Genomic DNA, 26,564 nt, shown 5'->3' with positions numbered 1-26,564 from the left:
CGGGCCACCTCCCAAGTCCAGTGAGGCCCTGGCTGGTCCCGTTCCAAAGTGTGTTCTCACCAGAAGAGACACTTGTCATGCCAGACACTGAGGGAACCCACCTATGATGGGCCCCAATCCCTTTCCCTTGAACTGCCTGAGGTTTTCTGCATCTGAACTCATCATAATGGGAGCTGAATCCCTTGGCCAGCGGGAGCATTCTCTGGGAGCATTCACCCAGCGCCCACTCTGGCCTGGATGCCAGCATAGATGAAATGCCCACCCTTTCTGGGGGTAGCCACTGGCCATCCCCAAACATCAAAGATGGACAAGGGCTTCAGCAGGACAGTCCTGACCAGCCTCGCCTGGTGGATACCCATTAAAAAAGTTCAGAAGCTTCTGTCAGTCATGAGGCATCACATAAACATGAGAACAAGCAGACAGGGAAGGGCAGCCAAGGAGAGAGAGGACACTGTTAGGGAAGGGACAGAGGACGTTATCAAGGAGTACAGAGAATACCATGTCAGAGAGGACCACAGAACAAGTCTCATGCCTGGACAGATAGCGCTTACCTGTGGCAGGTGGGCATCTAGGCCCTCACGTGTGGCCTGCAGCAGTGCCCGCACGGTAAAGCTGTCTGTGTCCTCCCGGTCTCGGGCCCTCGACTCCCTCAGCAGCAACTCCAGCTTCCTGCGGGTGGAAGTCTCTGCGTGGTGCTCACTGCTCCCATCACTCTGTGGGCAGTGGGACATCCATGTTCAGGGAGGAACCTCAGTCAACTCAGAATTGAGTTGCCATATGACTCAGCAATTCCACTTTCAAGCATCAACCCCGGGACTTAAAAGCCTTTGTTCAAAAGGATGTAAGCACACTATGGTTCATGGTACACTCAGTACAACAGCTAAGACACGAAATCAACCTACAGATAAATGGCTCATGAACACACAATACATGTATATAATTGAATACTTGGCAGCTGCAAAGGATGATGAAATCATGCAATTGGCTGTGACTTGGATGGATCGGGAAGATCTCATGTTGAGTGAAGGAAGTCACTAAAAGAAAGACATACACAGGATGAGCTCACCTATCTGTGGTAACTGTGATATCTGAGAAAATGTAATGAAGTAAAGGAGGGATATGCATCCTATATCACCTTGACTCCAGAGCTTAGGGAGAAGAAGAAAAGAAATCAAGATGGGAAGGAAGAAGATGAGAAAGGAAAGGGGGAACAGGGACCTTTTATTGTGTTGCCTTTTGCCAGTGGTATCAAATCATTGAAGATGTCTTTGAGATACAAAATCTTGGAGTATTCTTCCTATATTTTCCTCAATGTACTTAATAGTTTAACTTCAAGGTCTTTGATCTCTTTAAATTCGATCTTTAAATTAACTTTTGTGTAAGGTATGAGAAATGGGTACAGCTTAACTGTAGTTATTGTTTTCCCAGACAGTTTTCAACAGACTACTTGTTGAAAAAGCTATCTTTTCTCCATTTCATGTATTCAGTTCCTTTATCAAAAATTAACTGTACTAAAAAAAAAAGTAACTGTACAGGGCCAGAGTAATAACACAACAAGAGAATGTTTGCCTTGCACACAGTCAATCTGTATAAACCAGGTTTCAATTCCTGATCCCATATGGTCCCCTGAGCCTGCCAGTAGCGATTTCTGAGGGCAGAGCCAGGAGTAATTCCTGAGCGCCTCTGGGTATGGTCCAAAAAACAAAAACAAAACAACACAAAAATTAATTATACATCTGTATTCAGTTTTATTGGGTATTCAATTTTGACCCAGTGATGTGAGTCTATCTTTATTCCAGTACCAGGCAGTTTTGATCCCTCTAGCTTTATAAAACAGCTCCAACATATTTCTTATTTTTCAGCATGCCTTTGGTTATTTGTGGTCTCTTCTGAGTCCATACAAACTTTAGTAGTTACTTATTTATGTCCTTGAAGAACATCACCTGAATTTGGATGATGACTGCATTGAGTCTATAGGTAGAATAGTTATTTTAGCAATATTGATTCTTCCAATCCATGAGCATGGAATGTTTTTCCATCTCTTAAAGTCTTCTTTTTTTGTTTTGTTTTGTTTTTGGGCCACACCAGCAGCGCTCAGGGATTACTCCTGGCTCTGTGCGGCTCTGTGCTCAGAAACCGCTCCTGGCAGGCTCAGGGGACCATATGGGTTGTCCCAAGTCAGCCATGTGCAAGGCAAACGTCCTTCCACTGTGCTATCCCTCCAGCCCCATCCTAAAGTCTTTTATCTCCTTCTAAAGTGATTTAAAGTTATGGTATAGAACTCCCACGTCATTTTTAATAAATTAACATTGATTCCTAGATACTTGATGTTTTTGGATACTATTTTAACTGCGATAGACTCCTTGAAATTCTCTTCTGATTCATTTTTTTGTATAAAAGAATGCAACCCACTTTTGTGTATTAACTTTTGGAGGCTGTATTGTTTCTAGGAGCGTTTATGTGGGTTCTTTAGGATCTCCAATGTATATATTTTTTGTTTGTTTGTTTGTTTTGGGGTCACACCAGCAATGCTCAGGGGTTACTCCTGGCTCTACGCTCAGAAATTGCTCCTGGCAGGTTCAGGGGACCATATGGGATGCTGGGATTTGAACCACCATCCTTCTGCAGGCGAGGCAAATGCCCTATCACCATGCTATTTCTCTGGCTCCTCCTATGTATTTCTCATATCATCTGAAATCATGATAATCTAACTTCTTATTCAATTTGGATTCCTTTGCTTTATTTTTCTTGCCTGATTGCTGTACCTTCTAAAACTTTATTAAGTAAAAGTGGAGACAGTGGACATACTTGCCTTGTGCCTGATCTCAGAGAAAATGGTTTCAGTTTTCCAACATTAAGAATGATACTTCGGGGCCCAGAGAGATAGCACCCCGGCATTTGCCTTGCAAGCAGCTGATCCAGGACCAAAGGTGGTTGGTTTGAATCCCGGTGTCCCATATGGTCCCCCGTGCCTGCCAGGAGCTATTTCTGAGCAGACAGCCAGGAGTAACCCCTGAGCACCGCCGGGTGTGGCCCAAAAACAAACAAAACAAACAAACAAACAAAAAAAAGAATGATACTTCGAGGGCCGGCGAGGTGGCACTTAGAGGTAAGGTGTCTGTCTTGCAAGCGCTAGCCAAGGAGGGACCGCAGTTCGATCCCCCCACGTCCCATAAGGTCCCCCCAAGCCAGGGCCAATTTCTGAGCGCTTAGACAGGAGTAACCCCTGAGTATCAAATGGGTGTGGCCCGAAAAACAAAAACAAACAAAAAAAAAGGAATGATACTTGGGGCTAGAGCGGTGGCGCAGGCAGTAGGATGTTTGCCTTACACACACTAACCTAGGACAGACCACGGTTTGATCCCCCAGCGTACCAAATAGTCTCCCAAGTCAGCGGCGATTTCTAAGCGCATAGCCAGAAATAATCCCTGAGTCTCACCAGGTGTGGCCAAAAAACAAAAACAGATAAACAAAAAAAGACTGATATTAGAGGCTGGAGTGATAGTACAGTGGGTAGGGTGTTTGCTTTGTATGCAGCTGACCTGGTTTTGATCCCTAACATCCCATATGGTCCCAGAATCTGCCAGGAGTAACTTCTGAGCGCCACTGAGTGTGGCCCAAAACATAGCAACAGCAACAAATACTAGGAGGGTAGAGATGAAGTGAAGAGGGGAATCATTATAGAAGCTGCAGAAGGTAGGCCAGGGGAGAGGGTGGGAAACAAACTAGGAAGACTGGCAAGAAATATGCACTGGTGAGAGATGGATGATGAATACTGTATGATTGAAACTCAATAATTAACAACTTTGTAACTATTTTGTAATCATTCAATTAAAAATTTACTTAAAAAATAATAATGGAGGGACCAGAGAGATAGCACAGTGGTAGGGTGTTTGCCTTGAACACAGCCAACCCAGGACAGATGGTGGTTTGAATCCCAGCATACCATATGATCCCCCGAGCCTGCAAGGAGCGATTTCTGAGTGCAAAGTCAGGAGTAACCCCTGATTGCTGCCGGGTGTGACCCAAAAACCAAAAAAGAAAGATAATGGAGAGGTCAGAATGATAGTACACAGGGTAGAACATTTGTTGCAGTCCAGTCAAACTGGGTTCAATCCCCAACATCCCTTATGGTCCACTAAGCCCCACCAGGAATAATTCCCATGTGCAGAGCCAAGACTAATGCCTGAGCACAATGGGTGTGGCCCCAAAGTAAAACTAAAATGACATTGGCCCTGGGTTTGTTATAGATGACCCTCTCTCTTGAGGAATGTTCCACCTACCCTTTTTCTATTAAGAAATTTTCTTGTGTGTGTGTGTGTGTGTGTGTGTGTGTGTGGTTATTGGGCCACACCAACAGCACTCAGGGGTTACTCCTGACTTTGTGCTCAGAAATTGCTCCTGGCAGGCTCAGGGGACCATATGGGATGCTGGAGATAGAAATCAGGACCATCCAGGTTGGCCACAAGCAAGGCAAAATGCCCTACCACTGTGCTATCACTCTGGACCCCTGTTGAGAATTATTTTTATCATGAATCAATGTTGGATCTTGTCAAAAGCTTTCTCTGCATCAATTGACATAATATGGTTATCTTTCCTTTTATTAATATAGTGTATTATGCCAACAGACTTGTGTATGCTAAATCCCCAGAATGAATCCTACTTGATCAAGGTGTATTGGGGGGGTTATTTGTTTGTTTGTTTGTTTGATATGCTGTTGGATTCGGTTAGCTAAGATTTTCTTTTATTTTAAGCTAAGATTTTCTTAAGAATTTTGCATTGACATTTATCAGGAATATCAGTCTGAAATTTTCTTTTCTGGGAAAGCCTCTGTCTGCGTTGGGTATTAGTGTGATATTAGCTTCATAGAAGGTGTCAGGAAGGATTCCCATGTCTCCGATGTTTTCAAAGAGCTTAAGGAGTCGAGGCAGTAAATCTTTTCTGAAGGTTGATAGAACTCACCAGTACATCCCTCTAGACCAGGACGTTTATTCTTAGGGAGATTCTGAATTACAGTTACAATTTCCTTATGTAGTATTGGCCTCAAATAAGCAAGAAATCACTCCAGGTTGGAGGGATAATACAGTGGAGAGGGCACTTGCTCTGACATAGTTTTAATCCCCAGCACCAGGAGCACTGAGCCAGGAGTGAGGCCCAAATACAAAAAAAAAAAAAGTTTCTCCATTTGGAAAGGGACAGCTGTGGCATCTCCACCGTGGAAAATGATTCTGGGGAGCAGAGCCCCTTCCAACTGTGCTGCCACCTACCATGAGTAAGAAGCGGTACCTTCAGGCCTGCACTGGAATCGTGTGGCACTGGGGACCTGGGGAACACAGCAGGAAACTCGACCCTGATGTCCTGGACTCTGTGTTGCTACCTACAGGAGATCTAGGGTACTGTGCCGGGCCTGAGGCAACTCACTTCCTGCTCAGATCTCTGCTGCCAACTCCAGCCACAAACCAACACACACATCCCCATCCCATCCACAAAATCACAGCACCCCCATCCCATCCACACAGCCCACAGTACCCCCCAGAGACCACTCCCCCACCCTGTCCCTGCATCTCTTGCACTCACAGGCCTCGGCCGGAACTTGCACTCATCCTCCAGCTCATCTGCACTGTCTTCATCAGACACCTCCCCCTCCTCTGCATCCGACGCCAGGTACGTGGGCAACTTCTTACCCTGGAATAGAAGCAAGTCCCATTGTTCATGTGCACCAGAGGAGGTGCCAGACTCGGAGGGGACAGCAGACATGGGTGAGTGAAGGCCGGCTGGCAAATGACATGGAGCACAGGACAGGATCATGGGATTCATACAGGGGACAAGATCATGGAATCCACAAGGGGGCCAGGGTCATGAGATCCACACAAGTAAAAGGATCATGGGATCCACACAGGATCACAGTAATATTCATGAGGTTTGTGCATTTAGGATGGCAAGGTACGTGGCAGAATGGAAGTGTTTACCTGTCCCTGTCATCCCCCACCCTGAACCCCACCCACCCTCTGTAGTGTCTTCCATAGAACCCCACTTTCTATAACCTTGCTGCACCTTTGTGGAAACTCAGCTCTGTGGCCACAGAGCTGATGAGAAAGCCTCACCCATTGTGGCCTCGAGCCCGGCTGTACCCTCCCCCTGTACTAGAACCTTCCCTTCAGGCCAGGCGTCCACAATCCCCAGGCTCTTCATCTTCCCCAGGATGCTCCCCAGTCCCCATCCCTTCAGCCCCCACCTTGACCAGGATCTTGCCCTTTAGGCTGAGGGGACTCGGAAGTTGCCTGCCATCGCCTGGGTGCACGGCGGAGAGGTCCAGCTTATCCCTCAGGATGCCCTTGAGATGCTGGACTAGCTTCCTCTGCTGGGGGATGCTGCAGTGGTTCTCCAGGGACAGGATCACGGGGAAGCTGCATCAGGAGGAGGGCAGATTAGCAGGGACACACTTCCAGTGTGACTAACCAGGCCTGTAAGATAAACTGGCTCCCACTGAGAGCCAGAGGGCAAAGGCAGAACCAGCCTCCAGCACAGTCACCAGGGGGTAAAGCAGAGACAATGGCATAGCAAGGAGGACACTGGCCTCCGTGCGTCTCACCCAGGTTCCATCCCTGACACTAAACAGGGTGTCTGAGCCCACCAGGAGTCAGCCCCAAGCATCATCCGAAATCGCCCAAATCGCCCCACACCTCCTGACAAAAGCCAAGCAGAGGCAGAGTGGAAGGAAGCATGAGGACAGCAGCTGCCATGGTCACCCCAACTCCACAGAACCCCAGATGGCTGGAAAGGCCTAAGCAGTACTCCACTCACTCGTTCTTCTCAAAGGCATATTTATTGATGGTCTCCACCACATCCCGGAAGAGGATCTTGGAGGTGAGGGTGTAACCGTGATGCACCACTGGCTCCCCATCGGGCCCATCCCAGCAGTCCACTGAGAGCGAGAAGGAGAGAGGGAAAAAGAGAGGAGAGAGACAGAGAGGAGAAAGAGAGGAGAGAGAGGGAGGGAAGTAGAAAAGAGAAAAGAGAGAAGAGAGGAAGAGGAGAGAGAGAGACAGAGAGAGAGAGAGAGAGAGAGAGAGAGAGAGGGAGGGAGGGTATGTGAGGACAGAGGAAAGAGAGGAAAGAAGGTGATCAGGAGCCATTGTCAGTGCACCCGCCCTCGGTCCCGAGTGTCAGGCCATGGAGCCTGTGGCACTCCTGTCTGCTGAGTTCATGGGCTAGCAGTGAGGCTGGTTTCCGGGTGCAGACAGGAGATTCCGCAGGGCAGTGAGCAGCCTCCAGGGCCCCTCAAAGGGGTTTTCCCCTCCTCTCCCTAGCCAAGCTGCTGGCCACATACTGCCCAGCCTTGGGGGCCCCCAAATACAGGACCTCAGTTTCCAGATAGCTGGCTCCACAGCCAGGCTGAGCATGGCTGAAATGGCCCCAGCAGGCCCTGCCAGATAACACAAGCACCCTTCCTGCCACTGGCTCTGAGCCCCGAGTCTCCAGAGAAGGGAAGGGTCAGTGACAAGTCTGATCCCACGCCCTGCTCTGACCCCACATGCACCTTCCACACAGCGGCAGCCATCCCGCAGCACTCGGGCATACATGTCGGCTCGGGACTGGGACAGCAGCTGGTCACCCGTCAGGTAGGTGTTGTGCGAGGCAGCGATGTAGTAGCTGCTCAGCGGCTGCTCCATGTCCTGGTGCACAGAGTGGTGCAGTGGGTTGAAGATGTCACAGGCCGGGCTGCGCAGGAAGCGGGTGAAGCCTGGGAGGATGAGGTAGGGGTGGACTAGCAGCAGCTACACCTCATGCTCTGATCTACCAGCTAGTCTGTTCCAAGCTTCACAGGGACAGTCACACTGGCCATGAGGAGGGCTGAGAGAGGACTTAGACTCAGAGAGGCCTTGGGGAGGGCTTGGGCTATAGACTTGGGGAGGACCTATGTGACCACACGCTATCTTGTTCTGAAAACATCCCAGCACTGACTGAAGTCCACACCTGTCCCAGAAGGGACAAAGTGCTAGTTTCCTTACCTTCAATACCAAGGACCCCATTTGCTTTATTTTCTTCTGACACTTCAAACTTCTGTATGATGTCAAAACAGTACTCGGGGGTCACATTGTTCATCTACAGGAGAGACAAGGATGGGTAAGAGAAGCCAGTTTCCTGGCTTCCCTACTAAACAGCTCCCCAAGTTCTGCACCAGTGCAACAGGGCACTGGGGCCCGGTGGGGCTGTCACAGCAACTTCATCCCTGCACTGTCCCCTAAAAAAGCAGCTTCTGTCCCCATCACCAAGGACAACCTGATAGCTCCCATGCCCTTAGCAGCAGGGAAGGACAGGGGCAAACACAAAGCCCCACACAGTTGTTTGCTGCACCAAGGGGAGGTTCATACACCTCCCCTTGTGACAAGCATGTGCAGGATGGTGGAAGAGAGAGAGATCTTTGTGCAGACACCCTGAGCTGATGGGGGAAAGAGATCTCTGTGCAGACATCTTGAGCAGGGCAGGAGGAAAGACTCTGAGGACACCCTGAGTGCAGCATTCACTGATGGTGCTGAGGAAGTGGTACTGGGACTCAAGGCAGAAAGCAGGGCCCGGAGAGATAGCACAGCGGCGTTTGCCTTGCAAGCAGCGATCCAGGACCAAAGGTGGTTGGTTCGAATCCCGGTGTCCCATATGGTCCCCCGTGCCTGCCAGGAGCTATTTCTGAGCAGACAACCAGGAGTAACCCCTGAGCAACGCTGGGTGTGGCCCAAAAACCAAAGGAAAAAAAAAAAAGGCAGAAAGCAGCATTGCCCTTGAGGCCTCTTGCCTGCCTGGCCCACATCACAGACTTGGTGCCACTGGACCCAGCCGACTCCTTTAGGGGATGCAGGGAGCCTGTTCCTGGGAAGCCCTTGCAGTTGTTCCTTCTGTAAATGTGTGAATATGCAGAGCAACAAGAAGTGCAGACTGGAGCCGTGTTTCACAGTTAAAGGTATTTCACAGAGATTCCGACATCCAGCAAGTTTTCCACTCTAGGCTTTAGTGAAATTCAATTTTTTTCTGTTTGTTTTTGTTTGTTTGTTTTGGGGCCACACCCGGCAGTGCTCAGGGGTTACTCCTGGCTGTCTGCTCAGAAATAGCTCCTGGCAGGCACGGGGGACCATATGGGACACTGGGATTCGAACCAACCACCTCTGGTCCTGGATCGGTTGCTTGCAAGGCAAACGCCGCTGTGCTATCTCTCCGGGCCCCTGAAATTCAATTTTTTAAAAAAAGTCTAATTGCATTGAAACTCTCTGCAGGACTGTGCCCTCATGGGCATGTGTGTGGGTGTGCGTGTGTGTGAGTATGTGTGCCTTTGTATTTATGTGTGTGTATGAGTTGGTATGTATGGACATGTGTTGATGTGTGCATGAATGCATGTGTGTATCTGTGTGCCAGTATGTTGGTGTGTGCATGTGTATATGTGTGTGCTGATGCATGTTATGGTCCCAGTGTGGTTCATATGTACATGTTTTGGTGTGTGTGCAAATCTATATGTCCGTGTCAATAAGTATCAGTGTGTGTACATATGTATATGTATGCATTCGTGTGTGTCTCTGTGTGCATGTATCAGTGTGTATGCATATCTATGTGTCTGTGTCAGGTGTGTATGTGTGTCAGTGTATGTGCATATCTATGTCTGTGTCACTGTATACATGTGTATATGTCTGTGTCCGTGTGTGTATATGTGTTTGTGTGTTTTGGTGTGTATGTCTATGTATCCGTGTGTGTGCTTGTCTATATGTTGGGGTTAGTGTTTGCGTTTGTATATGTGTATGTTGATGTGTCAGTGTGTGCGCATGTCTATATGTCTGTCAGTATGCGTCAGTGTGCATATGTATATGTGTGTGTTGATAATATGTGTGTGTTGGTATATTGTATGTGTATATGTGTATGTCAGTGTGTGTGTATATGTATGTTGGTGTGTGTGTGTGTGCACCAAGAATTACTATTTTCCATTCTTTCAGGCCCATAACTTAGTGATTTTCACAGCATGCCCAGCAAAGAAGCACAATGTACATTTTGATCTTTTTTACTTCAAAGAACATACACATGTTTAAGTAAGGAAAGACTGAAGTGCTTAGAACAGAGGTGGCCCCCAGGTCCCTGCCAGGACCTCCCTCCAGGAGGCAATGCCTCAATGATTCTTCTCAAACTACTATGGAATCACCATGTCACTGAGGTTTTTCTCTAGTCATCACCTTATACGTGATCTACGGCTATGTTTCTGTGTTGCTGAGACTGAGTCCATCTGGGTGGGTGAAAAACAAGCATGCCCACAGCCCAGGTCCCGATCAGTCATGTCTTCCCACTAACGTACCTTTTGCTTAAAATCATCATCATGGTCCCATATGGTCCCCGTGCCTGCCAGGAGCTATTTCTGAGCAGACAGCCAGGAGTAACCCCTGAGCATCGCCGGGTATGGCCAAAATCCCCCCCCCCCCAAAAAAAGAAATGCCAGGAATTGAACCAGGTTGGCCACAAGCAAGAAGTGTCCTATCTGTTGTCCTATCAGTCTGGCCGGCTCCTCATTCATTCATTCTTGGTTCTCAGTGCTCCAAAGGCAACGGGCCCAGGAACCCTCACACATACACACCCCTATCCTGGCTCACTCCTTGCCATCAGTGAGTCCAAGACAAACCCAGCCCTGCCCATGTGATTGTGTGAGAGCAGATGAGGTGGAAGGTTCAAGAATGAAACCCTTCACAGGGTTCCAGCTGAGAATTCAGCCACTATTCTGCTCCACTCCCCTACCAAGCCAGTGGAGCTCATGAATTGGACTCACTTTTCCTTTCTCTCCAGCAGGCTCTTAGGGTTCCCTTAACAACTGGTCTACCCCATATGGGGCCCTGTTCACCCTGCAGGTCCATTGGACCTGCTGACAATGAGACCCACCACACAAGAGTCTAGCCTTTGCTGGCGGAATCTAAGGATGATATTGTTCCTCCCACTGGTTTTCCTAAATCACAAAGGCCCACTTTTTGAAGCCATGAGAGTTTAATCTATGTGGGATGTCCTTCCTGAGTTCTCTTTGCTGACTACCCTTCTCATCAAACACCTGGGGAGTGTTTTTCCTGCTGCTCTGCAGCCTTGAGAAACTGGCTGCTGGTTTTCTGGTTGTTGGGACACACACTTAAGATTCTTTCCACAGATCCAAGGGTATTTGGACAGGAAGGTGGTAAGGCTGGGGGGGCCAGAGTTCCATTGATGGTGAGGAGGTTGCTGGCCCTCAGGCGGAGGCATGCATTTGCAGCTTGTTATCCTAAAACAGCTTGATAATGCTGCCATGGGTTTCTTCAATTTAAAGAAAATAACATCATGTTTGTAAGACACTCATCTCTCCCTCTAAGGCTGCGCCCCATACTGACAGGGATTATTACAGATTTCCTGACACCATGTGTGGCTTCAAGCTACTGGAGATAATTAACTGAGTCCAGGTCTCTCCATCACCAGGCCCCACTGCAGCCGTCACTGGCTTCATTCAACCCAGCAGGGCCAAAAGTGGCTATTTCTCCCCCAAGGACACATAGGAACTGACCTGCCTCTGCAAACTCAGACTGAGGAGGGTGGACGATGCTCTTCTCCACTCAGGCCCCTTCCCAGGAGCTGCCCAGCAGGCTTGCAGCAAAGTGCTCCCAGACACACAGGGGCTCGGTCATTTCTGTGCCTTCCCACATATAAGACCTGTCTCCTGTCCGCACTGCTACAAGTCTACTGCCAGCCACAAGGTTCCACGGGCCTGAGCAAGTTCCCTGCACACAGCAGGATCCATGCAGGTATATGTGTATGTGGGGGATCACCCCCCCCCAGCTCCTTCGCCTGGGTTTACCTTTTGTTCCACCCTAAGGAACTGTGCCAGCTCATCAGCCGTGAGATGGTCCTTCCTGTCACTGTGGCTGAGAAGCAGCATGTACAGGTCCCGCCTCAGTGACATCATTCGATAGAAGACACAGAACTCCTCCAAGGTCAGCGTGCCACGGTTCTCATCTGTGTCTGCTTCCTGTGGAGACAGCAGACAGGCCCACCTCTGGCCTTTCCTGCCATGCATGGCACCCCCACTGTGCTACCCCTTCCCACACGCAGCGTGAGGCCTAGAGCATATCATCCACAATGGGGATAAAAAGAAGCAAACAGGGGCCGGAAAGAGGACAGCAGGGAGGGTGTTTGCCTCACACACACCCAACTCAGATTCAATCCTCAGCACCCTATATGGTCCCCCAAGCACCACCAGGAGTGATCCCTGAGTACAGAGCCAGGAGGAAGCCCTGAACATCCCCAATTGTAACCCAAAAACTTAAAAACATCAATAAACAATTCTTCCAGGAGAGGCTCAAACATCAAATAAAAGACATATAAATAAGTAAAAATGAGGGGCACACTGATAGAGTTCAGGGATTACTACTGGCTCTGTGATCAGTGCAGTGGGGCCTGGTGATGGAGTGTTCAGGGGTCACTCCTGGTGGTGCCCGGAGAACCACACAGAATGCCAGAGATCAAACTCGGGTCAGCTATATGCAAGCCAAGCACCCAGCCCACTGTGCTATTGCTTCAGCCCCATTAACCCTGCTCTATTTTTTCTTGTCTTGGTTTTAGGGCCACATCTGGTGACGTTCAGGGGTTACTCCTGGCTATGCACCCAGAAATCACTCCTGGCTTGAGGGACCATATGAGACACCAGGGATCAAACTGAGGTTCGTACTGGGTCAGCTGTGTCCAAGGCAATATAGCCCTACCACTGCACCATCACTCAGGCCCCAATCCTGCTCTATTTTCAAAAGTACATTGAAAATGCAACTCAAAAATCTACAGTCTTTAGCCTGAGTTTGCATGTGCATGCAGCTACCACTGATCTGAGTGCTCATCCATATATCTGCTCACTCCACTCACTGAGGCACACTGCATACTTGGGTGTCCCATTCAACCCACACCCTGCCTGGACACCCTCCTTCAGACAAGCCTGTGCCCTTTTCCTCAGACCTGCCTGTACCCTTTCCATCTGACCTACATGTGCCCCTTCCTTCCACCCAACCAGAGCCATCGTGCCTGCTTCTCACCTGGAACATCTGTCTGACCTTCCTCCGGGGCAGGTTGACATTGAGCCTGCGCATGAGCTGGTGGATCTCCTCAATGCTCAGCAAGCCATCCCCATTCTTGTCGGCCTCCTCGAAGGTCTGCTTCACCCATGTGGCATCAGGTCAAGGAGCATGACTGAGCTTCGGCGGGCTGTGGAGGCCTCCAACCTAGGTTCCCGCACTCTTCCAGGCACCCTCGGCACAGCCCAGGTCCCGCCACGCATCTCAGTCATAACTGGAAAGGCAAAGCTCAGGCCCCGGGGTTTTGCTGGAGTTGTAGCCCACAGAAACTCCAATATCCCTACACCTAGGGCCGGGAGAAGCCACTAGGGTCTGCACTTGGGTCCGAGCCACTGAGATCATAGGCATGGTGCTGAGCAAACAGGGAAAGTCGGGGCCAGGCCTCCTGATTCCTCCAGCCCCACAGATGAGTCAATGTAGGCACCACACAAGCACACAATGGGGATGTTAATTGTTGAGCTCCAGATCCACTTACAGGTATGAGGGGGGGTCCCCATGGGAGCCCTCAGACTGGACACAGCTGCAATGCCCATTCACTGATGCAATGTTCAGACACTGATACAATGTCCCATCCTGCAAGGCCGTGTCCCAGTACCGTCTACACTTCACTGCCCAGTGGATCCTTCAAACACTTATATATGATTCATTATTCTCATTATTCACTCACAGCCCAAATCTCCGAGCCTAATGGAAATGCAATAATGAGGAACATCCCAAATCTCTTCTCAGCAATTAGTATAATAAAGCGTGTGCCCATCAGGACATCGTTCAGCTATGAAGACACAATCTGAAACCAACCCAACTCCACCACATCTGCAGTGACTGATAACACCATGTGCTTCCCTTTGCTACTACTGTAGTCAATGTCATGAGGTCCAGGGTGGAGACACTGGGGACCAAAACCGTTGGCTTCAGAGCCTCTGACAAGACCCTGACAGTCCAATGGCGGAGAATCCCCTGTCATGGTCCCCATGGCTGACACACCCCTGTCACACTCCCTGCCTCTTGCCATCATCATCCTCTCTCACCCCATTCTTTTCTCCTTACCTATGGCCCTGCCCCAATAGCTTTTCCATTTGTCCTCCATCTCTCTCAGCCATGACTCTCTTGCCCGGTAGCCATTTCAGAAAAAAAAAAAAAAAAGAAAAAAAAAACCTCCTCAGCCTGGTGTAATCCGACCTGAACAGGCCCTAAGTGAGCAAATCAGGTCTCCAGACATCCAAGATGTGCAGGGCCACTACAGGGCAGGCTCTGTCCACAGGACTGCATGTGGCCTTCACAGGAATTCTGTACCCCGGCATAGGCTGCAGGAAACCCTGGCACCCCCATGAGGCACGTCCCTGACCTCTCATCTTCACTGACCTGTGGACATTGCCTTCCCTGTGCTCACAAAGACAGGAGCAAAGGAAGAGACTCAGCCTCTTGCATGTTGCTCCCTGAGTCAGCTGACTGAGAAAAAGAGTGAGGTAGGAAATGAGTGAAAGGGGAAAGCGAAAAGAAAATTGAGCATCTGTGTTTCTTAGTGGAAGGCTCAATGCTGCACAAAGTAACACCAGAAAAAGTGATAGGGAAAACTTCCATAGTTTAGGACCAGTCTCGAGTGGGATTGCCAGCACAAGACCCCAGCACTGCCTGGGTCAACAAGAAAAACACAAAACAGAAGTCGCTATATTGCAGGGTGCAGGTACTTGCTAAGCACACAACTGACCCCAGGTTGACTTACAGCACATGTACCCCAGCACTAGCAGGGTTTCCAGGGTGACCCCCATCACCCAGGGACTGAGCATGACCACATTCTCGGTCCTGGCATCGAACCCCCAACCCTGCTGGCCAAAAACTGCTATGAAGGGGCCCACCAACCAGGACACTGCCTGGAGGACCCCCAAGAAAACTGCTGGCTAATCAACATAATGAGGCTTTGCCACTTCTACCCACTCCTGTGACTGTTTGCAGAAAAGGACTCACTTTAGCACAGACCCCAAGTCATTGAGAGTGCCCTGAGAATCTGGTTGGCCATATATATCCACACATTGGCTCCTAGGGATGGAACAGAGGCTCTTTTTTTTGGGGGGGGGGTTCCTGCATGGGTTAACGGGAAGGACCAGAATGGATAAGCCTTCGAAAACATGTTCAAGCAGTTTTGAAAATTCTGTGACCCCAGAACTGTAACAGGAGCTCTCCCCTTCTTTTCGATTACCCAAATGGAGTAATGGGAGCTCTTCTCACACTGCTTGAAATGGAGTAATGAGAGCACTCCCCTTCTCACAATGCCGAATATGGAGCTTGCCCCTTTCAAGACACCCCCACACACACAACACTGCCTGACTCCTAACCTCCCTCCCCAGTTCCACAAGGATATTGGTCGTGGCTCCGGTGCCTCTTAGCCAGAGAACCCTCATCACTGATGCCGGCCAGCAGGTACCTAAGGCCGGTGATCCAGGTGCGTGCCTCCTCAGGGTGGGAGGTGGTGAGGTCCAGAGGCTCCATGTGGCTGCCATGATAGATGGTGAAGCAGCAGCTGGGGTCCAGGGCACCCTCGGGCTGCCGCAGGAAAGTCTCAGACTGGCAGCCCTCAGAGACCTTGTAGATGGAGTCGATGAGGACTGCGGGGGCAGGTGCGGGTAAGGGTGAGGGTGGGGTTAAGGGGTGCCGGTTGCCATGACCAGCACATCTTGTCCCATCCAGAACCTGTTCCAGGGAACACCACCCATGCCACAGAGCCTGGCCCGCAGACATCTGTGAAAGACATGGATGGGCAGGGAGCTGTGTGGGTCTGGGGTACCAATGGTACAGCGACAGCATCCACATCTCCAGAGAAGGCAAGGAAGCAGGCAGCTCAGAGGGGGCTCAGAGGAACCTTGCCCAGGGTGCACATAGACAATGGGATACACAGGGAAGCCAGGCAGGTAGTGTATATACAATGGGAGATTCTAGAAGATTCTGGAAAGCCTGGAAGCAATGTGAGAGTACAATCCAGCAGCCAGCAAATAAGTCCTGCTATGTCACGGCTCAGGTAGTAGCCTCCCTAAGCACTGAAAGAGGTACAGGAATCACCCCCTGATTCTAAACAGAGACTCCCAGACCACATACTTGGAGGGCTTCTGGACACCCCAGCAAGTCCCCAGATCAGCATCACTCTGTTGCCTACAGCATCCCTAAGTGGACATGAAATCTACAAGTTTCAGTGAGGGACTATGAACCCCACCCAGGGACCCACCAGACAATGATAAGGACACCAACTGGGGCCAGGTGCCACAAGGGACAAGACCTACCCAGCCCCAGCAGAGTCCCTTCAGGGTGAAGAAGGCAGCAGGGAGACACCCATGGGAGCAGAGGGATGCAGTGGACACGGGGGTTAATTAGAGGGAGAATCTACAGGAACAGCTTTGAGGAGTACACAAAGGGGGTAGACCAAGAGGTGATTAACCCAGATCTCCTCTCCAAATGCAGAAGATAAACATGATCCCCACAGGACATCAAGGGTAGGGGGAACTGTGTGTGGTCACAGGGGAAGAACACACACAACATATGGAAGGGTCTCTGTTGACAGGGGAACAACACACACAGGAAGGGCCCCTGCTCATGAAGCGTGGACAATGTATCTCTTACACAACCTCATATTCACATATCAGTCTTAAATTCTATGAAATCTCCCCTTTATACCCACTGATTGGGGGGGGGGGGTTGGGACATACCCAGTGGCACTCAGGGGTTACTCCTGGCAGGCGTGAGGGATGCCAGGGATTGAACCTAGGTCAGCTGTGTGCAAGGCAAACACCCTTCTGCTGTGTTACCACTCCGACCTCTACAGTCACTGTTTCTGAGTTAATTAACTGGACATTAAAAATGTTTGACATGAGGAGCCAGAGCAATAGTACATCAGTGGGCATTTGTCTTGTACACAGTCAACCCAGGTTCAATTGCCAGCATCACATATGGTCCCATAAGACTTCCAGGAGCAATCCCTAAGTGAAGAGCTAGGAGTTACCCCTGAGCACTGCCAGTTGTGGCCCAAAAAGAGAATGCATACAACTAAAAGTGTATGTATGTTAACAGCATTTCAGAGATGGAGAATAAGAAAGAGGGTGTAAATGCCCCCAAAGAATGAATATAGCAGAAAGGCTCAGCCCTCTGCACCCACACACTAGCCCCATGGGCCTGGCCAGGTGCACGTGTGCTTGGCACCCCTTACTCTTTGCCTTTTCGCCCTTGCGGGAGGGTCTCCAGCGGAGGCGGCTGCGATGCTCATCCAGGTAGAAGAGCCGGACAAGGCCTTTGGCCCCACGCTTCAGTTTTATCATCTGGGTCCCGGACTGCAGAATGCTCATACATCGCTCAACTGAAAAGGAGAGGGCAGCACATCAGCACATGTGCACACATGATGCCAGGGATGCTCAGAGCACATAAAGTGCTTAGGATGCTCACAGAGCACACACAGTACTTGAGAAACGCATGGAACACTCAGAGCACACAGGCACGAAACCTGGGATGCACCCAAGACACATTTGTGGGACACTCACCCGTGGTGCTTGAGATATATATATATATACACTATTGTGTAAAATCACCCCAGGTGCCGTATCTCCAACCCCAGGTAAACGAATCTAAAGTAGGGTTGTCTATGAAATAATCCAAATCAGGGCCCAGAGAGATAGCACAGCGGTGTTTGCCTTGCAAGCAGCTGATCCAGGACCAAAGGTGGTTGGTTCGAATCCCGGCATCCCATATGGTCCCCCGTGCCTGCCAGGAGCTATTTCTGAGCAGACAGCCAGGAGTAACACCTGAGCAACGCCGGGTGTGGCCCAAAAACAAAAACAAAAAAAAAAAATAGAAATAATTCAAATCAGGCTGAGAGTGAAACATGTGTAGTCTGTCAATCTTCTATCTCATATCTCACTCAAGCTACTCGCCAGAACTGTTTTATTGAGTACAAAGACCAGCCCCAAGGTGGGGCAATAAAGATAAGAAGGGCAGAAAGTTCAGGCTATTCTGAGCCTGTCCCACCCAGGTTTATATAAAAAAACAATCGTTGTTTTGGGTGAAACTAAGTTGTAAACAAACAGACACAAAGAAACCAGGGATGATTTTTTGTTTTAGGTAAAATAAGGTATAACCTAACACCGAGGTATTCAGGATACTCATATATACACTGTGGTGTTAAGAACACTCATATATGTACCATGATACAGTACTTGGAACACTCATTATACATGCATACATAGAGCTAGAAATGTAGTTACCCCCGGGCAGACCCCCAGTAACAAGATCTGTGAGAGTTACATGTCACAGGTGCAGATACACCCACCTGAGCTGAACCTATAACCCTGTATCCCTAGATGCCTTCCTAGTCTTAGAAAGGCTACTTCTCAACACCTAATGTTGCACTGGTCATGATGAAGGTCATGCATGTCCAGCGCCTGTCTGTCACCCACTGCTATGCCTGAGATACTCACATGGCCCTGCTGCCATGCAGGGACCTTGACCACTTGGTACACCCTGCCTCTTATCTGTCTCTAAATGATATACATGATCCTGGATGCCCAGTAAAGCTGTATAGTGGGGGCCGGGCGGTGGCGCTAAAGGTAAGGTGTGTGCCTTGCCTACGCTAGCCTTAGACGGACTGAGGTTTGATCCCCCGGTGTCCCATATGGTCCCCCAAGCCAGGAGCAACTTCTGAGTACATAGCCAGGAGTAACCCCTGAGTGTTACCGGGTGTGGCCCAAAAACCTAAAAAAAAAAAAAGCTGTATAGTGTCTCTCAGGCAGAAGGATACAAAAGCCTCATTAGCTTATACATAATGAGGTTTGAGTACTCAGCAGAAATCTCAGCAGTACAATGAAAGGTGGAACAAGGAGGCCTTGAGAAGTCAATTCTTAGACTGGAGATAGGACAGTGGAGAGGGTGCTTGCCTTGCATGTTCGATCCCCAGCACCAAGAAATAGTCCCTGAGCACAAGCATGAGTGAGCCCTGAACAGAGAGCCAGGAGTAGACCATGAGCACAGAGCCAGGAATGAGACATGTGTACAGAGCCGGCAGTGATCCCTGAGCATAGAGCTGGAAGAGATCCCTGAACACAGAGCTGGGAATGATACTTGACCATGACCATAGAGCCTAGAGCAGAGACCAGAACTGGAATGAGCAATGAGCAGGCCTGATCAATCCCAGCAAGACCCCCCAGCTGTCTCAGCCTTCCTCACACTCAGGTGTCTGTGTCCAAATCCTCCGAGACACAACAGCTGCTATCCACACTACCAGGAGAGCCCCAGTTCCACCAACATCCCCTCAGCATCAGCAACCACAGGTTTCCACAGTGCGCTTGTTCCCACGCCCTCTCTCATACTTCGTAGTACCCCAGCCAGACTAGCGCCAAGATTCTAGGGGTGAATGCACCCCCAGTTTTGATCCCTGTGGTCACAAGCTTGGTCAGTGTGGCCAGGGCCACTGTTATGGTCTGTGAGGCCTCCATCGTGGTCATCTTGGGTCATGGTGTTATGGTCTACGTGGTTGTGGTCTACATGATCACCATCACAGACTGCATAGCCATGGTCTGTATGGCCTCTGTCTCATGCAAGAAGCTGTAGACAACTTCCCTGAGAAGGTTTTGTGTGGATGGTCCTGCCCACATGCACTTCAGGGCTTCTCTGGACTCTTGTGCTGCGCTGCGTTTCCCATGGCTTGGCCAGCAGGAAAGCTGCATGTCGGCATGAAAAGGAATTGGCAGCGTGAGCTCTTTCCCATGCAATGAAATGACCTGCCTGATCTCCTGCCTCCAGAGAATCTCAGGGAAGGCAGAGAGAGGAACTTGGGGCCACACACGAAGCAAGAGTCTAGGACAGTCCACAGGACTAAGTGGTTGAGAAAGAGGCACTACCCAGGATACCTGAATCTGGGGGGTGACTGATGAGCCTGGCAGGGAAGCAAGGACCACTGGGAACAGAAGGGCCACTGTGGGGCTAGAGGTGGCCTCTCAGGAAGCAGTGTGAGTTGATGACAGAAAGAGGCAGAAGAAAGCCCAGTGACCCTCAGAGCAAGGGGGGAGGCAAATCTTGGAGCCTCCTTCCCAAAGCGGAACCTAGAATGGAGAAGCACAGTGTGAGGATCTCTAGGGGCTGGACACCCCATCTGCCCCAGTTTGAAGCATGTGGGACCCCTCCCTTCTATGGACAATAGAGGGTTCCATCCACCTCTGACTCATGAAAGGGAGCAAAGACTCGCTTAACACAGTGCCCAGTTCTGCCTAGCTCAGTCTCGGGCCAGGCTCCCCAGGACCCTCTCCTCGTCCTATCTCCCACTTCTCAGAGCCCAACCCAAAAAATCCCCCATCACCCACTCACACCTACAATTTCTCCAGCCCCCATCATTCGGCTCACACAGTAACTGCTCCAGTCTCACAGCTTCTCTTGCTGTCCCTCTGCTCCTTCAGGTGACACTTTCCAGAGTGGGAGGATAGGGCCAGGGAGGGGGAGCCAGTGTCCTCCTTCCTTCCCCCCAGCTAGGCTCCCCCATGCATCCCCCACCCTCATGCAGGGCCCCCAGTTGATGCAGAGAGGAGGCCTAGCTGTCTCCCTGGCACCCAGGAGGATGTCCCAACTTGTAGGAAAGCAGGCCAGGCAGTCAGTACTGCTCCTCTGACTCACTCTGCTTTGGTGTCTGCTCCACCAAAAAAATCCTAGAGAGACTCAGTCAGGAGGGGGTCCCACAGCTTTGCCAGGGCCCAGAGCACCACCTGGACCCCAATCAACCATTTCTTTTCCTTAAAAGCAGAACTCACAGAGCCAGAGAGACAGCAGGGCATTTGCCTTGCACATGGTCAACCTGGACAGACCAGTTTGATTCCCAAAATTTTATATGGTCCCCCGAGTCTGCCAGGAGCAATTTCTGAGTTCAGAGCGAGGAGTAATCCCTGAGCGCTGCCAAGTGCCGCCCCCACCAAAAAAAAAAAAAAAAAGAGTAGAACTCACGATTGAGCATTTGCATTAGGGGCTGGGGCTAAGTCAAAGTGCCAAACCAGGCTTTACATGAGGGGCCCTGAAGTGCCATCCCAGCGCCACATGGCCAGGAATGAATTGTGAGCACAATACAGGGAGTACCACCAGTGACCCTACACTTTAAGTGCTCTGAGCTACAAAGAGAAGAAACAGATGCAACTTTCTTAAAACACAGGATTTTAAGGGGCCGGAGAGATAGCACAGCGGCGCTTGCCTTGCAAGCAGCCGATTTAGGACCTAAGGTGGTCGGTTCAAATCCCGGCATCCCATATGGTCCCCCATGCCTGCCAGGAGGTATTTCTGAGCAGATAGCCAGGAGTAACCCCTGAGCACCACCAGTGTGGCCCCCCCTAAAAAAAATTGGGGCCGGCGAGATGGCGCTATGGGTAAGGTGTCTGCCTTGCAAGCGCTAGCCAAGGAAAGATCACTACCGCGGTTCGATCCCCCGGCATCCCATATGGCCCCCCAAGCCAGGGGCAATTTCTGAGCACTTAGCCAGGAGTAACCCCTGAACATCAAATGGGTGTGGCCCAAAAACAAAAACAAACAAAAAAAACACAGGATTTTGTTTTTTCTATTCAGAATCAGATTATTTCTTACCAAATAGAGTGGACATGGTGAAAATGAGCATACTTAGTCATTACAGTGACAGGTTGCAGGACCCAAGCAATGGGACAGCAGATTGAAAGCTTGCCTTACATGTGGCTGACATAGGTTCAATCCTTTGCTGATTATGGATAATTGGGGGTGCCCTAGTCCATGTTCTAAAAATCCCAGGAAGACCTCTGCTAGGTTTACTCTTCCTCTAGAGACTTTGCAGAACAGGACAAGGAAGGGGTGGGATATTCTTCTGCTCTCATGAGCCCAGGTCCAGAGGCAGGTCATGGATTTGAGTCCAGACATTCATTTCCAGGGGCCAATTCCAGCAATGGTCCCAATAAAGTCAGAGTAGAAATGGAACAATTTGGACTCCTGAGGACTTGAAACAGGCAAATCTCACAGCTGCAAACTCTCCAGGCAGGCCAGCATGGGGCTGCCATTTCTCTTTCATTAACATCAGTAACTGATTTTTGTGTTTTGCAAAGTTACTGATTTATGGTAGCCTGAGAATTAAGGGGAAAACATGAAACCCAAACACCCATATCCTTGAGCCGGACTGTGCTGCAATTTGTCTGACTACTGACGTGTTCTGCAGCCACTGAACCTAGCCAACTCTCTCCTCAGTCCTCACTTTCCTTCCCAACTCACACAAGCCTGGGGGTCTCAGACATGTGGTCTGAACAGCCACAAATACCTGGAGATAGAAGCTATTTGTAAAATATCTGTGCTGGAGAAATGGTACAGGGGCAAGGTACTAGTCTTGCATATAGAGACTAGGAATAACAAGTTAGATCTCAATAGCACAAATGGACCCTGTAATTTGACCAGGAGTGTCCCCTGAGTGTAAGGTTACAACTTATTTTTACCTAAAACAAAGATCAACCCTGGTTCCTTTGTATGTTTGTTTATAACTTGAATTTACCCCAAACAGATTATCTTACTTGTAAACCTGGGTGGGACAGGCTCAGGGTAGCCTGATCTATCTGTTGTTACTCCTCTACCCAGGGATAGTCTCTGTACTCAATAAAAAATGGCAGTTCAGGCAGGCAGCATGCTCTCCATACAAGGTAGAAAGAAGACTCCCAGACTATATGTGTTTCACTTTCAGCCTCGTTTGGATTGTTTCATATGTAAACATGATTCACCTATGGTTGGAAATAAGGCATGTGGGATATTCTTACACCTGAGCACAGTCATGTGTACCTAAAAAACCTTATGAGCCAACAGAGTAGCAGGGACCTCAATTCTTGGCACAAGTTCAAATTTAAAGGGAGCAAAAAAATCCCCATGAGGCCAGATTCTGAGAAGCTGGTCCTAGACTGCAGGAAGATACCCCACAGGAGGGCACATTCAATGTCTCTTGCATTCTATGATCCATCTCCCGTGTCTCCCTTGTACATCTCCTCAATTTCCTATGTCCATCTCCAGTGTTTCCTGTGTCCTTCTCAGGGTCTTCTGTGTCCTCTCCTGTGTCCTCTGTCATTTATCTCCTGAGTCTCCTGTGATCCACCACAAGGTACTCCAATGTCTCCTGTGATCCATTTCCTGGGTGTCCTGTGATCCATCTCCCTGGTCTCCTGTGATCCACCACCAGCTACTCCTGTGATCGATCTCTTGGGTCTCCTATGATCCATATCCAGTGTCTCTTATGCCCATCTCCAGTGTCTCCTGTGATTCATTTCCTGGGTCTCCTGAGTCTATCACCAGTCTCCCTTGTCCATCTTCTGGCTCTCTTGTGTCCATCTCCAGTGATCCATCTCCTGGGTCTCCTCGGTCTCCTGTGATCGCTCTCCAGTTTCTGTTTCCATCTCAGGGTCTCCTGTGTCCATCTCCTGAGACGTTGGGCTTTGTGAAGGAGGAGGGCTTGGGGAAGGGGAGGAACAAGTATGGCATCTGGGAGGGAGGTCGGGAGGGGAGAGAAAAGGGGGAAAGACTAGAAGGAAAAGTGGCAGCAGGGGCTTGGTGGGTTAGTGTGTACAGGACAATGCAGTAGTGCTGAGGCTGCAGACCAGAGATCATGTGTTATCTTCCCCCTTTCCCTAGCATCCTCTCTCTTCTCCCTCTCTTCTCTTCATCCCTGTCTCTCTTCTCTCACTCATTCTTCTTCCTTCTCTCCTCTCCTTCTTTTCTCTTTTTCTCCCTTGCTCCTCTCCTCTCTTTTCCTTCTCTCTCCTCTTCTTCCCTCTCACCTTCCCTTCTTCCATTTTTCCCCTCACTCCCTCTCTTCTTCGCTCCCTCCTATTTTCCCCACTCCTTCCCTCCCTCCCTCTCTCTCCCTTGCTATCTCTATTCCACCCCCATGAGATGCCAATGAAGCCATTCAGGATTCCATTTGTCAGCCCAATTCCATCTCCCTACACAGCACCAGTTCTTCCTGATGCCTTTCTTGTGCTAAAAAGCAGTATGTTTCCTGACCTGCAGCAGGACACACAAGTATGCTCATACACACACACACACACACACACACACACACACACACACACACACACACACACACACACACATGAATGTTCTCCAAATAGTACTGGACCTCCACAGACACAGCTTGGTCACAGCATTGGCTCTAGCTCCTTGGAGCCTGGAGCTTGCTCTGACTCCAGGGTTTTGAGGTTCTCATTCCTGAACCTGGGGCATCCCAGGCTGTTTTTGGAGCCTCTGATGCCTCCGGATCCAGCATCCAGTCCAAGTCCTTAATAGTGAGGCAGATCCTACCGATCAGGTAGGCAAGTGGACCAGGGGCTGCAGCCAGGGGCCCGTACGTGGACACTCCAGTGTGGTACCCAGCAGGCAAGGGCCCCCGCACTGCTGAATGCAGAGAAAGCAGCGCAGGTTCATTCCCCACACTGCTCTGGCAGTATTCAAACAAAAGGATTCTTAAGAACCCACTTTCACCCGGGAGATGAGCTGCTGAAAGACAGACGTTCAAGTGAACCACAGAAAGCCAATTAGTGAAATCTGAAGTAGGCGCTCAGGGAAGAGGGAAGCGGATGGTCAGGCAACCTCCCCTCGCCCCCATAGCAGCAGCATCAACTGGTCAGCGAAGGCGAGGAGGTGAGGGGACCACAAAGAAACCAACAGATCAAAGCATCCTCCTCCCAACCGGCCTTGGCAGGTAGAGGTGGGCATTGGACTAAGACCTTCCCAACCCACAGCCTGAAAAGCTTCAGCCACCAGGAGATTCATCCAAAGCTCCATAACAATGAGGTGTGGCAGCTTCTTGGTGACTCTGATGTCACCTTCCAGGGCTGCCTAGGGAGCAAGCGGAGTGTGGGAGAGAAGGGCCAGGCACTCAGGTACTGCAAGCAAGTTTGCAGGCAACGCACGACCAAACTCCGAAATGGGAAAATCCTCCTGGCAGCTCATGTCTCCCCAGACTCCGGACTGGGGATAACAAGGGACGGAGGCAGGTCTTTGATAGAACCAACCTTGAGCAAGTGAGTTGCATGCCAGGAGATGAGCAGGGACAGGCAAAACTGGGATAGGATAGGAGGACAGGGAGAAGCGGCAGGACCAGGGCAGGCAGCGCAGGGAGAGAAGGGGCAGCCTCCAGGATTTCAGGTGGAAATGCTGGCGATTCCATCTGCTGGTCCTCCTAAAAGCACATACTGAGCCCTCAGAAGCTTGTTACACAAAGAGCCTCTGACACCTGCTGGAGCTTGGCCCCAACACTGCAGACCAGATCATTCAAATCTTGAGGGAGTCCCCTGCTCCAGGTTGAACCGTCACTCCCCCCAGTCTAGCAGGACTTATCAAGACTCCATGAAAACCTGCAGTTTCACATGCTCAAACGCAGCCTCAATCCTGTGGCTCAGGGCGAGGGTGGAAGCAGTGATGGCACCTGTCACAGACCACACAGAAGCAGGAGCTAATTCCAACCCATCAGCAAACGGACACCAACCTGAGGCATGGCACTTCAGATTCATTCCCCGACTCAGCTCAGCCCCCCTAGTACCTCAGAAAGCCCCCCTGAAGGGCAGCCCTGCAGCCTGGGGCCAGAAATACAAGAAGCTTGGACCACCTGCCCATCTCAGCATCAGCAGGAGCCAGCTTACCTTTCTCAGGAGTCAAGTCTTTATACACGTCCAGGTCTGCCATCCACAAGCCGCCTGTCACTCATTATTGGCAGGAGCCGTGATTGTCTGTTCCCAGCCAAAGCCTCTTCCAGAGACTGGCGTGCTGAGGGAAAGGGGGAGGGGAGGCAGAGCCCCTCCAGAGCCCCCAGGATGGAGGCTCCGCCGCCTTTCACAGCCGCGGTTCTTTCCCATTCATGCTTTTCCATGCGCAGAAAGCAGATCTAGGAGCTGAGAGCAGAACTTTGTCCCCAAGTGCGAGCAGTGAGCAGGAGCACATCCCTGCGCTGCAGGAGGCAGGCGGGCTGGCAACGGGCAGACTGGGGAACACACCACTGAGAGCCTGGCTCGGACGGACGGACGGGCACCACTGCCAAGGGCAGCTCCTCACACACTGCAGCCGCCTCCGCGCAGGAGGGCCGGACAGAAGCCGGGATTGTCACAGTGTGACGCAGGATGGCTGCCGTGCTGAGCACACGCGCGCACACACTGACAGACACACACGCACAGAAACAGAGACAAACGCACAGAGACATACACAGAAGCACGAAGATACACAGACACACAGAAGCACACGTACTGAGACAGACTCATGCAGACACAGATACACACGCAGACACACAGAAACAGAGATACACGCAGACATACACACAGAGACAGACACAAGGACACACACAGAAACACAAAGATAGACAAAGACTTTGTCACACATAATGAAACAGAGACAGACACAAGACACACACAGACACACAAACATGAGGACATATAGAAACAGATATACATGCAGACGGAGACAGAGACA

At 50.3% G+C, this 26,564-nt stretch overlaps 1 protein-coding gene across 1 annotated transcript in view; it reads right to left on the bottom strand.

Moving 5' to 3' along the window:
* PLCH1 (phospholipase C eta 1) overlaps nt 1-26,171 on the bottom strand; it is a 37,781-nt gene extending 11,610 nt beyond the window's left edge. Inside the window, exons 1-11 of the mRNA XM_049775236.1 lie at nt 25,745-26,171; nt 17,296-17,442; nt 15,463-15,706; nt 13,065-13,194; nt 11,840-12,010; nt 8,013-8,106; nt 7,541-7,744; nt 6,805-6,925; nt 6,236-6,407; nt 5,578-5,685; nt 552-713 (exon numbers count right to left, since the gene is read on the bottom strand). Coding sequence (XP_049631193.1) covers nt 552-713; nt 5,578-5,685; nt 6,236-6,407; nt 6,805-6,925; nt 7,541-7,744; nt 8,013-8,106; nt 11,840-12,010; nt 13,065-13,194; nt 15,463-15,706; nt 17,296-17,442; nt 25,745-25,787 — 1,596 coding nt within the window. The 5' untranslated portion in view covers nt 25,788-26,171. The remainder of the gene's footprint in view (nt 1-551; nt 714-5,577; nt 5,686-6,235; nt 6,408-6,804; nt 6,926-7,540; nt 7,745-8,012; nt 8,107-11,839; nt 12,011-13,064; nt 13,195-15,462; nt 15,707-17,295; nt 17,443-25,744) is intronic.
* Between the last annotated feature and the right edge of the window lie 393 nt (nt 26,172-26,564).

The sequence above is a fragment of the Suncus etruscus genome, chromosome 6 (assembly GCF_024139225.1).
Source record: "Suncus etruscus isolate mSunEtr1 chromosome 6, mSunEtr1.pri.cur, whole genome shotgun sequence".
Lineage (NCBI taxonomy): Eukaryota > Metazoa > Chordata > Mammalia > Eulipotyphla > Soricidae > Suncus > Suncus etruscus.
This window is presented reverse-complemented; position numbering and strand designations above follow the sequence as displayed.